The following is a 15,794-nucleotide window of genomic DNA, read 5'->3' on the forward strand; positions in this document are numbered from 1 at the left end:
GCAGTATAAATCTTTTTACGAATAAAAAAAGTGGAAGTAATCAATTATGAATAAAATCAAAATGACATGTATATGAGTCGTGTATGTATCATGATTTGTATGTAAACATGTTGACGTAATAGTCCCTTTTGAGGTGTATATCGTAACTCTTTATTAAACTTGACTTTATCTTTAAATCAATTTAATTTATTCTTGATACATTCAACAACAAAACCTTTTGTCAAACTGTAAAATCTGTATTTGCTTTGAATTCATTTCACTTCTATAACATTCAAATGTATAAAGACATGGGTGAGGGTAAAAAGAAATTATAAATTTGTATGTAGTTTTGAAAATGAATTCAAAACATACTTCATAAATAGTACAAACTTTTACGGTGTCTTGGAGCACTATATGTTTAACGTTCTCGCTTCGTTTGACCTATTGTTTTAACTCACGATTATTCTTAGGTAGATTAACCAAACAAAAAGTGTACATACTTTTAAAAGTCGTGTTGGATTTTTTATTTATTTTTTTACAGATTTATATTATATAATGGATGCATATTATGACTAATTCATATAGATTCTACAATATTTTGGAAATACTATTTTGTTTTCTCTTGTTATTTACAGGTATGTTTTTATCATTTCATTTGTTCATTATAACTTGAAAATGCATTAAAGAAAGCAAAAACAAAATATCAAATTTCATGTCTGCTGTCTGACAAAAAAAAGACAGATACTAGTATCTTATTGTCGAGGTATTCAACAATGTCTACTGATTTGGAATGAATTTAATTAAGATATATGGTAAAGAATAGTAAATGTATATTTCTTGTCATCAAATGTGAAGCATATGAAAATAAAGTTCTAATAAGATATTAACAGTACTTGATAACAGATGTTGTCTTGCTGATCCTTTTTATTATAACAGGGGTTTAAGGTTTCATTGTTAACATGATAATTCGAAGAAAAAATGACTAAAGTCGACAAATAGATTATGCATTGTTTTATAATTATTCCATTGATAAGATATGATCACTACACAACAGTAAATGTTATAAGCGCATACCCTTTGGAATGAAGGATGAAATAGAGATATACAATATATTGCATGCTATTTTAAAGGATGCTAATTTAGTTTATATAATTAACATGGTACTTAATACGATTCATTCTTACGGAGAACTTTTATAGTTTTAGCTATAGCAGAAATGCTCAAATAAAAAATTGTAATACCATGGAGAATAAATCTTAAATATTTGGTTTTCTGCCCATTGATATTGTAAAATATACGAAGCGAGCCACAATGTTTTCACATCTTTCAAGTGGATGATATTTTACTTGGAACAGACGGTAATTTGTGTGTCGTTCTATTAATGTTTTTTTTACCAGGGCGATAATTGCTTGTAAATACTGTAAACGCCAAGATGTATAACCAAACGAGTCCGAAGCAAAATTACCATATATTAATCTCAGGTCTCTATCCACATAGGACTTGGAACTTTATAAACAATTCTTAAATTCAAAGCCCTAAAAGAAAAAAGAGTATGATGTAAATCGTGCAAGTACAGAAATATGTTCGCCTGCGATAGAATACAACGCGTGTTTGCGGAATATAAAGTATGTGGTATGCTAAATATAAAAGTCAACCAACATAAGATCTTCCAAAGAAAGAAAATATAAAAAAGTATAAATCTCGTTAGGTAACTATATGCCCCATGGATTTTTTTTAGATAATCAGATATGACTCGATTGGTTCATTTGATGATACCAGACTTCTATAAATAGTCTTGAACTTTTCTAATGTCATTACAAAGAGAGCTTCTATAAATATTAAGGTTCAATATTTAAAAAAAAGCCAACAGTAGTATCCTTATTTTAAGTAACAGGACAAGAGGGTAGGTGGAAACAAAATGTTTGTTTGTGGACAAGTACAAAGCACGCGTGAAAACATGGAAAACGCACAAAAGCAGTTTCAGTGGTTATATGGAGATCTAAATTGATAATACGGAGCAGGCTAAATCAACTCCCTCCAACATATTCAAAACGAATGCGACTGTATAAATATTTTTAAACACACGAGACTATAACAAATAACAGATGCTGTCTTCAACAATGAAACCTAAAAAGTGACACAGATATCAAGAGGGCAATATGTCTGTTCTTTAATATTTTTTAAATTACAATTAATTTTACGTTCATTTCCAAATAAATATTGTAGGTTTTTGCTTCAGTAAAGAATGTAGTGGTGCATTAAATGGCCACTATGATACAGAATCATGTGCTGTCGGAGGCTGCTGCATACCAAGTGATGGTACAGGTGACACACGCTGTTGTATACCAACATTGACACTTATATTGGTATCTGTCTTTATTGGAGGTACTATCTTTACTATCATAGTGGTCATTTTATGTTGTGTAATATGTCGGTACCGAAAGAAAAAGAAACTTCGTCAGAGACTAGAGGAAAGGCGTCGTCGTCAGCGGGAGAGAGACCAAGAAAGACAGAGAAGACTTATGATGGATCCGTTTGTGAATGGGGATCCTTTTCAAGCCACAGGACAAGAAGGTAGGTGATAAAGTTTACCATATTTACATTTGTCAAAAAACGAAGATGTGACTAACAAGGAGACAACTTTACAACAGAAACCAAATAATGTTTATGGGTTTGAAATAAAAAAGTTAAAGAAAAAAAAGATGATATAAAAACCAAAGAAACGAAATGTACGCATTGAAAGACAAAATCAATTTAATCAGAATTGTAAAATTATGTCACACAAAATGATCAAAACATGAATATTCCGTTTTAAAAGAAACTCATTTAGTTCTAATATAAAAGTGTCTGTCTACTATTTTAAACGTGAGATCGCCGTAAGTTTTTGGTAGGGTTCATGTTGCTCAGTTTGTTGTGTTTGGTATATTGTTTGTCTTTTGGTCGTTTTAGTGTTTTGCCATTGCATTGCCAGTTCGTTTTCGACTTATAGGTTTGGCATCTCAAATCTCTCTTTGGTTAAAAAGTGTAAGGTATTGATACGATGATCTTGAATGTTTATTGTACTAGTGTTTAGTTTCCCAAACTATTGATCTCTATATGCCTGACAATGCTTATTCAAGAATCACGAGAACCAAGCACCGAAATCAGTATCACACTAAACCACATTTGAGAAATAACAAGGCAAATCAACTATCGGGGCACTTGGTTAACGTTTATTTTAATATATTGAATAATGCGTTTGAATGTCATCAAATATACCAAGTTTATAATGATGTTCACAAGACGTGCGTTTCGTCTACTTATAACTCATCAGATACGCTAGAATAAAAAAGTTTAACGGTCAAGAAAATTACAAAGTTGAAGAGCATTGATGATATTCCTAAAGGTTTTGCCAAATACAGCCGAGGTAAATCATGAAGGTGATTATGACAAATGATCTCGTGGACATTGGTCGACAATCGACAGGTTCTTATATACGATAACCATAGAACTAAATGTTATACAAAACAAGAAATTAAGTTAATAATGACTTATTTTAATTATTTTAAGTTGAAGGTACATCACAGCCGCCACACTACCATGGCCAGGAAACGGATACAAATATACCACAGCAGACACAGCCACATACACAGACACCAACACACGCTCCAACACAGGGACCTACACAACAAAACAGATATGTTCCACCACCATATCCGAATTCTCCACCACCAGCATATTTCTCAAGAATAGGTACACGTCACGAGGACAGACAAACAAGTAGGACACGAAATTCTACAATAGAAAGTCGCAGTTCTTTTCATACAGACGACATACAACCGGAAGTGACAATCGTTGAAAGTCCTTCACCTTCTATTCCACCTCCTGCACCGGCACCAGTTATACAGCAATCTCATTCCAGAAGTAGTAATTCTGTTTCAACAACAAATATAAATGTTCCACTAGGATTAGTGGAAATTAACAATGCAAATAATAGGAATAACAGTCGTATTCACAATGAACAACGTATTCTCACGATTCAGGACCTTGAATCAGAAGAAAAAGAAGATACAATGGGAGAAATTTCAAAACCGGAATCTAGAATGTCAACCAAATTTTCATTTTACCCAAACAATGCAAGTAGACTGTCAGTGCATCCTGAGGAAAAAAGTCCTTCGATGCAAAACTCAAGGACAAGCACTAAAACGGACAAGGAAAGTCGAACTAAACACGAATCAAGAATGTCAACTATAAGTGATACAAGAAATGTGACAAATAAGAATTCCAGAAATTCAATCAAATCCGAAACAAGGAATTCTGTAAACAATGAATCTCGTGTGTCTTCACACATAATGCCTTCAGTATCAAATAATGAACGAACAAAGATACCGAATGATAATAGAGGTATGTTTATCAAGAGTAGGGTATCAGTGGTTCCTGAGGACTTAGGAAGGGATGACATCACTACACGTAACAGTTCACATGGTCGTAGCTATGTCAGATCGGTTGATCCCGACGAACGTGTAGTCAGTAACTTAGATTATGTATAGAGCTATTTTCATGTCATCGATTTAGGTGTAAATAGAAACCGTAAACAATAAGTTAAATTGTACAACCATTTCAGAATTATGTCAATTCTATTCATATTTGAATAGACGAACTAACTCTGGACACTCCAATGCTGAAATGTTTTTTATGAATCACTATCGACAAATTTCACAGTTTTTGTTATATTTTCAGTATTAGTTAGGATGTATTCACAATTTTCTTTGGAAGATGTCTGTAAGCAATATATCAGTTGTTTTCCATTAGATTTGTTGATTGATATAGTCTTAAAACAAATTCAGGTTTGATGAACCCGCTGTTTGAATCTACCTTACTTGATGTTTTGAACATTCATTTATTGAATTCGTGCTTTACGTTTAAAACTACAAAATATCAAACGCAACTTAGTTTGTATTGTTTTTACTGTTCATTGTGTCATTTGGAGTGAGGTAAGGGAGGTAAGTCAAAATATTTTGACCTTTAAGTTTGAATAACACAAAACGGAATAGTATGATTGTATGTCTCCACAATGTTGCATATGACGTGAGATATATAATTTGAACCTTCAATATGGATATTAATATCACACAATACGATATGACGTACATTTTTTTCAATAGTTTTTAGAATAACATACAGCTTTATTGCCTTACAAGTAACTTAATATTCAAACTACAATAAAGAAGATCATGCAAGACCGTTAATAATGACACAGTTGATCGCTTCCTTTGAGCCTGTATATAATTAACATAGAACTTTAAAAAAGACATGTTGACTAAATTTAAATCTAATCTGGAAACTTATTTTTTTATTTTTTGTCTGAAAGGATATTTTTATTAACATACAATACATGCTATATTCGAATATGAAATTAAAGATAAACATCTAAGCCAAATCGTCGACACAAGAAACCTCGAAGATGTGATCAATTAATAACACTTTAAACGGTCGCTTCAAAAACCAAAATTGAGAGCTTAAGATAAAGACGTTTATCAAAATGTCACATTAATTTTAGTATAGTAGTTGTTCCCCTTTACCCAACAAGCATAATTGGTTATTTTCAAATAATGGGAATAAATAAACAGTTAATGAAAAAAAAACAAAAAAACTCTTTTATATAGAGAAAAACTTATTAGTTTGTAAGGATATGAGTCTGACTTTAACCTTTAAGTAAACATGCACACGAAGGATAAGTTGGCATAGTGTAATTGTTGATGAAGTTTATTGTTTAACGTATTAAACTGTATTTTGTTCTGTTAATTCATTTCTAATAAATTGTTGAATTATTTAAAACGTTCACATTTTTCAATAACCAGGCAGGTATATCATTAACGATGTTTGGAACAATTTTTCATACGAAAGCATACTAATTCTTGTATCTTTGATGAGGTTTTACAGTTACAATCTTATTATTAAAACTGTTCCGGCAACAGTTCTGAGCATGTGGAGCAGGATCTGCTTACCCTTCCGGAGCACCTGAGACTCAGACCTGAGATCAGGTCTAGTTTTTAGTGGGTTTCGTGTTGTTTATTCTTTAGTTTTCTATGTTGTATCATGTGTACTATTGTTTGTCTGTTTGTCTTTTTCATGTTTAGCCATGGCGTTGTCAGTTTATTTTAGATTTATGAGTTTGACTGTCCCATTGGTATCTTTCGTCCCTCTTTTTTTCTGTTTGTTTATCTCCTTTTTGTGGGCCTGCTACCCGAGTATATATATATATTTCAATTACTCAGTTTTAGGTTCTGAGTGACCCTCACTAAAAATTGAGTTTAGTCTTGAATTGCCATTTTGGTTATAACGTCATCATAAAAAGTAAAATAACAAAACATACCGGATAATTTAAATCGAAAAGTTAAATGGCAAACTCAAAAGCTCAAAAACATTAAACGATTGGTAAACAACTGCCATGTTCCTGACTTGGTACATACATCTCTAAATGTAGAAGAAGGTGGATTAGACATAGTTTCATAGTAAGCTTAATCTTTCACATTACTTCATCTTACTAGATACTTTAACCCATTTTGACTCTTACAAAAAACACATGTGAAGTAAGTATACGAGTGCATTCATCCTTGATTTCATACAACTGGGTTGATACCAAAACTAGTGTCTGACAGTTACACATTTAGCAAGTATTCTTATGAGGGCATTCGCTCGGTTTTGGCAATGGTCGTGATTTCGTATTTTAATTTTTTCTCAATATTTCTTTTAAAGCTTGAATGTTTTTTAACACGTTAAAAGTATCTCCCAAGAAAATTTGAGTAAAAGATAAGATGGTTTTGGCTATTCTTTTAGTCCCCTTTTGGTTATTATTGTTTCTTGTATAATTGTATTGCAAAGTTTGGTGCTTATGTTTTACGATGAAATTTAATTCAGATATGCGTATCAATTCAGTCTTGCATGTTCCTAGCAATTACTTAGGTAGGCAGTTTGTAATGTCTCCTTTTGCCATCGATTAATAAATATTTTGATAAATACTTGCTTGGTAAATATTGAGGACTTTATAATTAAGTCAAAAGAAGAGAAGCAACTTATTTATCTTACGCTAATCTAAGATGCTTTCTGCTATGTTTTACGCTGCTTTTATTCTTCTGTACTTACTTGTGTGATTCTACGTCTTTTGTGTTTCTCCGTGCTTTGATGCTATCAAAACCGTTATGAGATTCCGTGTAACAGGAGTTTCAACAATGAAATTGGTTTATATAAAAAAACAAAACAAAAAAACAGAAAACACTTTGGCCAAAAAGGAAAACGAAAAAGCTAACATAGCTAACAGTCCACAAAACGTGACAAACAATTGAACATAGTGCGCTACAAATCCACTTGTAACTGGTATACGACATTTAATTATGATAAACTCCCAGTATATTCATGTTAAAAAACTACCATTAAAGATATGACAAAAATTGGAACAATTCTAATACATTAAGATCACATGACTAGTATATAAAATTGAGAAGGGAAATGGGGAATGTATATAGAATGACATTCAACCTAACACACTTAGGAAGCAAGAAAAAACAATCGATAATATTTCAAACGTTTGTCACAAATGCCAGTGCAAAAAATACGTGTAACTGGCAAAAACATTTAGTACACTGGCTAAAGAACAAGTGTTTAAAATATAAAATCACTTTTAATGCATGTCTGTTTAAAAACCAAAAGTATGACGAGATTCATTGTTTTTCAAAACTGAAAATGAATCAATCTTTTAAATAATATGTTGATTTCCTTTAATATTAGACACGCAATGGGAAATCATTATGATGTCATATACATGTTGCAATTGCATGTTATCTTTCAAATATTCAGATAAGAATTAGCAACAGTTTTACACTTTAAGATTTCTTACTTAAATTTACATCTTAGTAAATAAAATTGGAATGGGGTGGGGTTGGGATGGTGTTAAGCTTTGAAAGTTTATTATTTGTAAATCATAAGAGGAGTGGGTCCGGTAAGAGCCCTTTATGGCCCCAAAATATAGCAGTTTTACAAAATTGATAAAATGTAATCTTTTAGTTATTTATTGAACAGTAGAGTGCTTCTGCTACATAAATATGGGCTATTTTTGACTATACAATGAACATATTTCGGGTACTGGCACCTTAAAGTCATGCTAAATTACTGAAGTCTTCACAGTTCTAGCATTTTAGTTTTAGACGGTTTTCGTGTAAAACGAAAAGGGCCGCATTCGTGTTCATCCATAATATTGAAATGAAAGTTGTATTTTATGATAATACATAACATAAAGAAAGGTTGGGGATGAACACGGATGCGGCCACTTTCATTTTTGACAATAAACATCCGAAAAGTGACATTCTTCGCCATATTTGGTTGATTTTTCATATTTGAGTTTGAATCGGATCATTTTTAATGACTTAATTAGTTCCAATCTTTCACATAAATTAATTGATTCAAATGAAATAGACACTTAAGTGTTTAAAAAGTGGTCAAAATCATTTGTCAGATGAACCTGAAATTTGAGGCCAAAATCGACCCTTACCGGACCTACTCCTTTTAAAGTGAAACTACTTGACATTTTTTTAAGGTTTGCATCAATTGAAAGAAGGCCATGAGCACCTGAGATCACCCCCAGTTTAGCGGGGTTAGTGTTGCTTAGTCTTTAGTTTTCTATGCTATGTCTTCTGTTCTATTATTTGTCTTTTTTTTCCTTTTTGCATTGACGTTGTCAGTTTGTTTTCAATCTATGATTCTGACTGTCCATCTTGTGTCTTTCGTCCCTCTTTAATGAACTTCCTTACTTCAGTTGGTTTCTATGTAATGTTTGAATTGGCTGCTGTTTGTCACTCTGATTGCCTTTTGTTGATAAAGTTTTACAATAAGTTTTATTCGCGTTTGACAAACAATGTTATCATAGATTTAAGAAGATGTTGTATGCGTGCCAATGAGGCAACTCTCCAGTCAAGCCTGATATCCTTGATGAATTTTACAGCCACTAGGCCGCTAGCTGCCACTTCTAGTTGATGTTGCGTGTTCCGAGGGTTTTCCCAGCCAAGTAGTCATAACGTTTGTGTTGCTATCAATATCATCGGTGGATACATTTTACTGTAAATTTACGCTTTATAAAATGTTCTAAACGCTGTTCAACCTGAAAGTTCAAATTGCCACAACTATATTCGAAATTTTTAGGAAACGAATGTTTTTCAACTTCGTATTTGAGTTAGCCTTCCATCTGGTTTTTTTTTCAAGCATCACTGACGAGCCGTGTGCTGACGAAAAAGTCAAATAACAAAAAATTCCGAACTCAGAGGAAAATTGAAAACGGAAAGTCCATTTTGAAGTAGCAAAATTAAAAGTTTAAACACATCAAACGAATGGATCGCAACTGTTATATACCTGACTGAGTACATGTATTTTCTTATGTAGAAAAAGAAACGCGCTTTGTAGTACAAAATAATTGGTCTGTTATTCTTTGATGGGCTTTTACAACAAACTTTTCGACGCCACTTACCCTGATCGTATCACCAAAATTGCTGTCAGCATTTGTGTTATCATGAAATGAAGTTTATAACTTACTTTTTCTGTAAGTTAACTGTTTACAAAATGTTGGATCATTCAAAACACTAAGATTTTTTCTACCCTAGTTTCTTGGTATTGTTTAAATGTATTGCTGTAAGGAATTATAGTCATTTTGTACCCCAAACTTAATGTACCCTGGCAATAGACATTTCGTACCTTGGCAAAAACCATTTCGTACCTCATGGAATATGACGAAACGCGAATATGCCGGACAAAATTATAACCCTGATATCGTTGATAGAGTATTTACAACGACTGGATCGACACCAATGCTGATGGACGTGTCATCCATAGAAGTATTACCTAATATCAATTTACGAACATTTTGAATTATTCGAAACACTAAGGTTGTTTTCTGTCCTCATGTATAGATTTTTGTTTACAAAGTTATACGCCTGTTATCCTTGATGAGTCTTTGTGCCTTTAATCGGCGTAAAATAAAAAAGAATATAAATGAATAGATTATCATCATTCTGATTATAACAATGATTAGTCCAAAAGACATCAAGATTACAGTGATAATAGATTTTTATTTTCTTATCTATTTTCAACTTACATTTAAAATAAAACCACATACATATAGCTTCTGTTTGAAATATTATTGATATACTGTTGATTTTATTTATCAATAATGGGACGCTGCAAAAAAAAAAGAAATGCATCATACATTTTGCAGCAACGCTTTGAAATGATACGACAGGATACGATGCACTGTTATCATTAAAACAAGTACAACTGTATAAAAGCACTCTTGATAACAGCAATTCTAAACATATAAAAATAGGGGGGAATATAAATAGAATGTCCTGAGTCTTGTTTTCTATGTTGTGTATGGTGTACTGTTGTTTGTCTTTTTATCTTTTCCCCTTTTTTGCCCTGACTTTGTGAGTTTATTTTTGATTTATGAGTTTGAATGTTCCTTTGGTTTTGGTTCTCTTTATCAGGGAAAAAAGTGTGCCAAGCTCTAAAGTGTATCGAGTCTATTAAGCTTTAAATAAATTTAAAAATCTCAGCTAATTTCTTCAAACAAAACAATTCTAAGGAACAGAATTTTGATAAAATAATACACTTTATTATAAATAAAGAGATAAAGATAAGGATATAACTTATTCTTAACAGTATGACTTCCTATTTTTAATTTTTATCAAGAAAACATAAGGATGTTTCATTCATATTCATATTTGATAGGGTTTCGCAATAAAAGTACTCATGGAGCTTTCAATATTTCAACCGCAGGAAAACCGTCAGAAAGTAAAAAAAAAGCATATCAGAAAAGATATAGTAAAAACGAACAGATCTGTACGTGTAAATTTTAAAATGTCCTCCTTTTTATATGGGAGCCATCACGAAGGAGAAAAATCGTTGTCGCTGTAAAATTAACCGTCATTTACCATTATCCTTGTAGTTATTCTATGTAGACCATCACTTCTTTTCTAAAATTTTACAGATTCATATACTATCTCTGGTGTTGAGAAATGTATATCTAGCACCTAGGTCGCTTACAAGTTTTATTTCATCATCGAATATCATACACCTCATTCACCCCTATAGTTTTATTTAGAGAGAGGTTTTGCTTTTGATTAGTTTTTCAGTGTTGTAATATATTTTAATGAATTAAAAATCAATTTTTAATATATGTGTTGTTTTCCTCAGCAAATTGTGTTTATCTATTCTCTTTTTTAATTCAAACTTTCACTTTCGTAACGTTTTAGAGTGGAATGAACTACGAACTATTTGTATCGACAAAAACAACTGGCAGTAACATTTCATGCATTGTAACATGTACCGTTGTTGACATCTATGACCAATAATTGAATCATAACACTCTAATATGTAAAATATAATAGAATCATCATTTTACCATAGATAACCTTATTGATACGAATGTTTGACATCTATTATGCTAATCGTTTTGTCTTTTGTGAAAATGATACACATGGGAAAATAGGTGGGTACATATCGTGTAGATTTAATCTCAAGAATTCAATAAAGTGATTATGTCGAGAAATTATTTACAACTAGGCGCAGGTAGAGATCTTATTGTTAATAATTTCAACGACTAAATTGGAAAATAACAAAATAACCTTTAATCAAATAGAGATGACAAACTCCTCTATTTACACTTCAGTGGATAAACAGAATGAGTGTCTGTACAAGATTGTTAAAACAGCTTATCACCACACTTGAAATGGACATCGCACGCTATGACAGTCGTCTGCCACGCGACCGCCATTACTCCGGCACGTGGCTATTTTGAAATGTCCTCTTTTTCACTAAGGGAGCCATCACGAAGGAGAAAATCGCTGTGAAATTCAAATCTGCAGAACTTTGGAACATTATTCTTTTTAAAATCAATCCTTTTAATGCTATTTTTACATATAAATGACTTCATGTGGTTATCGGTTGACTGGACATAGGTTTTGACCGCTGAGTATTATGAAAGGTTTGAAATTTTTCTTCGTCTTGCTTATTCCCACTTAGTTAAGCTTTATTCATTCAATTTCACTTAAGCTTGAAATTCCGTTTTAACTTTAATAAATCCACTTTATAAAAACAATATATCATTTCAAATGAAAATCCAACACGTAGGACATTGTTATTTACGGATTGTTGTTTTCACCTCATGCATTTATGGTAAAAAATGGAAACTGTTAACCGTTATTTATTATTTTAAAAAAACAAAAAACATGCGAAACGTGATGTCATATTTTTTTCTACATTCGAAAATTCATTGGAATTTAAAAATTTGATCTAAATACGAAATTGCCTGAAAAAAGTCTATACATCAAAAAAAAAAAAAATCCGTATCAAACTCAAAATCAATTATCACTTCAAAAGGATGTTTCAATTGAATTATGAGCTTTTGTTTTGAGTCGATTATTTAACGGAGCATTCTAAATCACAAGCACTTTCACAACATCGTACACTTAGAGTAACTAGCATGTGTATTGCATTTTTTTTATTGAATCGACTATAAATGAGTGCATTATTGCAACAGATTTAAGTAGAGAATATATATAAAAATCTCCGTAAACAATGACCTACCACGCAAAAAAAGGACATTAAATGATTTATAATTGGAATTGCGTTTGGTCTTCACGAATAATGTCCAATCATTTCATTTTTTGTTAAGAATGTCCATACATGTAAGAGTAATAAGAACTCAAACATGTAAGTGATAAAATAAAACACTAAGTTACGTAATAAAATTGAAACTGTTCTTCGTGACTTTGGTATGACGTTATCAATAAAATTATTAACAGTAAGTGTCCTTTATGTACATATGTTCGGAATCAAGAAACTCCTTATATTTCATTTCTCGCAGTTTATATGGGGAAATATATGTGTGTATTCGTGTGTGAAGTCAATGCATTGACTCTTTATACATTTACCATTACATATTGCAAAAGAGCGTGAATATGTAAAAAATGGCACTAAACAATGGTCCGAAGTAGAATGCTATTCCATTTTAGTGGTACATGAAAACTTTGTAGTCGTTTCATTTTAAAACTGTTCTTTTCTGATGTCTAAGTTCCGTTGGCTCGTTCTTATATATGTATTTATTTGAATATTCTTCAATTGGTTCGATGTGCGCGTGTTTGCAGACAAGTTTGGGATTTTAAATGAATGTCATTTTTTTCATTACTGAAAAAGACTTTTTAATTAGGGACACCGTATAGATATCGTAAATTGGTCAAACCCTATGGATATGAAATACGATTTGTCAAACAGACACTTGGTTAGTTTAAACATATTTTATTTGCTGAATTAAAGCAAAATGGATTAGACACAAGTAAATCATACTTATGAAGTCTTTTCCATAATACAATATCAAGTTACAATAACAGTATAATATAATGGACATGCATATAAAACAAACAGTTTATACAATATAAAACTAGCTTTCATAGGTGAACAAAGAGGAGACAAAGTAAAAAAGGAAAAAGAAAGTTTGAAAAATCGTATACTTCTGTGACGATGACTTGTGGATTGATGACAACGATGACGTCCTGTGACAGCAATAATAATAACGCTCTATCTAGACACTTGGTTATGAAACAAGGGGCAACTAAACCCATAATTGAATACAAAATAGATTTTTTTTATTTACCAAATTAGGGCCCAGGAGGGCATATAGCATACAAACAGTATTTTTATAAAAAAAAAAAAAAAAACCCAATATACAATACACAGACAATAGATATTTAAGTAATAACATGTGTATTGAAATAAAATAAAATGAAATATAATAAAACTACAGACAAACATACACAGACAACATCATTTTATAAACAGTTAAAGACGATCAGAATAATAAGCATTATATTGGAGGTGATGTGATCTTATGCTTTATTGAAATTGTATTCCTTATGTACCAGGTCAACATGAAAGGATATGATTCTAGGACTGGTCTAATAAAATAAAAAAATGAATAGGGGCACGTCTAATGATATAAAATACGCCATGTCTGGCATACCACTAAACCCGTATACCTGGTATAAATCTGTCCTGTATTATGCAAAATCTCCAGCTCGACATTATAAAGTTACGAGAAATATCTGACAAATAAAAAAAGGTATGAATTCATTAGAACTTTAATCATAAATAAAAATTCCATTAATTGAATTTTCTGACAGAAAATTTTCATTTATAATCATTCACCTATTACTTGTTAATATAAATTATAATTTCTACACATTCGCAGCCGCGGTGACCCGTAAATCAGTTAGAACGAAGTGTGGCGGTCACAATAAAATCTTATTTATTAGAAGTATCATTTATTATCAAAATTAAAACTGTTCATATTACAATTATTTATATTAGAGTTCGTATTCACTTACAAAATAATTCTGCACCTTGCACTTCTGTGTTCTTTTTCATTTCAGTGTCAATAGCCTCGTCTTAGAAACGGCACGCGCCATTGCGTGACCTATGACTTATCATTTGTGATTCTGCGTCCATGTCACATGTCAGAACTATACAGTGGTATAATTACCACCGAGTCCATTATATTGTGATCACAACTCTTCATGGCACTCGATTCCTAATAAGACAGATAGCAACTGAGGCGAAAACGTCATAATTCCAAACGATATATTTATTCCTTGACCAGACTCTAATCACCCATTAAACGCTAACTTTGTAAACCAAATGAAATAACAAAACTAAGTAAATGATACACGCGAATGTATAATTTGTTTGACAATTAAGCAACTTTAACAAATTCGATTTAATGGCCTTGTTACGATAATTATAAATGCGTATAAACATATGTTCTAAAATAATTGACAAATAGAGTCTATAAAATTCATTTTGAGTAAATTTTGTGCATTTATAAGTTAATGTTTACGAATTTATTATATTTTGTTTTGAAATAAGGAAAAATTACTTGTCGTTTTATGTCGAATATTAAAAATACTTCAAAAACTGTGTCGTTCTTTTTCCTGTATAAATGTTTTACATTTTGTTATATCAGTGTCTTTTATAGCTCGCTATCGGTGCTTTGCTTTTGCGCCAATAGGCCTTTCATTTTCGCAAAACAAACCTTTCATTTGCCCCACAAACCATATTTCATTTGCGCTAATACAGGTATTTTAAATACCATTTTTGTTTTTAGAAAAACACTTTATCGCTATACGGTATGGGTTGTCCTCGTTGAGAAAGGTCGTATGCAGTCCATAATAGAAAATAACAACTCCACCAATGGTGGCGGATTGATATATGGAAAATCGGATATTAATCTATACTATGGTTGAAAGCAGCTTTATATTTTACGAATAATTTGAATGATGAGAGACAACTGTCATAATGTTAACAAAATTCTTTCAGTTGAACTATGAAATGTAAAGAACCAAAACTGATTATTTTAGCCAGTTTATGTCGTATAAGATAGAAGATGTGGTATGAATGCCAATGAGACAACTCTCCACAAGAGACCAAATAACACAAAAAATATCAACTAAAGGTCACCGTATGGCCTGCAACAATGAACAAAGGCCATAGTCAGCTATAAAAGGCCCCGAAATGACAAATGTAAAACAATTCAAACGAGAAAACTAACTGCCTAACTCATGTACAAAAAAAAATGAACGAAAAAAAAATATGTAACACTCAAACAAACGACAACCACTGAATGACATGCTCCTGACATGGGACAGACACAAACATACAGAATGTGACAGGGTTAAACATGTTAGTGGGATCCCAACCCTCCTCTTACCCTGAGACAGTGGTGTTCCAGTACAACATAA

General features: G+C 31.8%; 1 protein-coding gene across 1 annotated transcript; it reads left to right on the forward strand.

Moving 5' to 3' along the window:
* Positions 1-302: 302 nt before the first annotated feature.
* Positions 303-4,910, forward strand: LOC134721697 (integrator complex subunit 6 homolog). The gene is made up of 3 exons (XM_063584866.1): positions 303-614; positions 2,206-2,553; positions 3,529-4,910. Exons 1-3 carry the CDS (start codon positions 539-541, stop codon positions 4,506-4,508), a joined length of 1,404 nt encoding a protein of 467 aa, XP_063440936.1. The 5' UTR covers positions 303-538; the 3' UTR covers positions 4,509-4,910.
* The last annotated feature ends 10,884 nt before the right edge of the window (positions 4,911-15,794 follow it).

Source organism: Mytilus trossulus, chromosome 6 (genome assembly GCF_036588685.1).
Source record: "Mytilus trossulus isolate FHL-02 chromosome 6, PNRI_Mtr1.1.1.hap1, whole genome shotgun sequence".
Lineage (NCBI taxonomy): Eukaryota > Metazoa > Mollusca > Bivalvia > Mytilida > Mytilidae > Mytilus > Mytilus trossulus.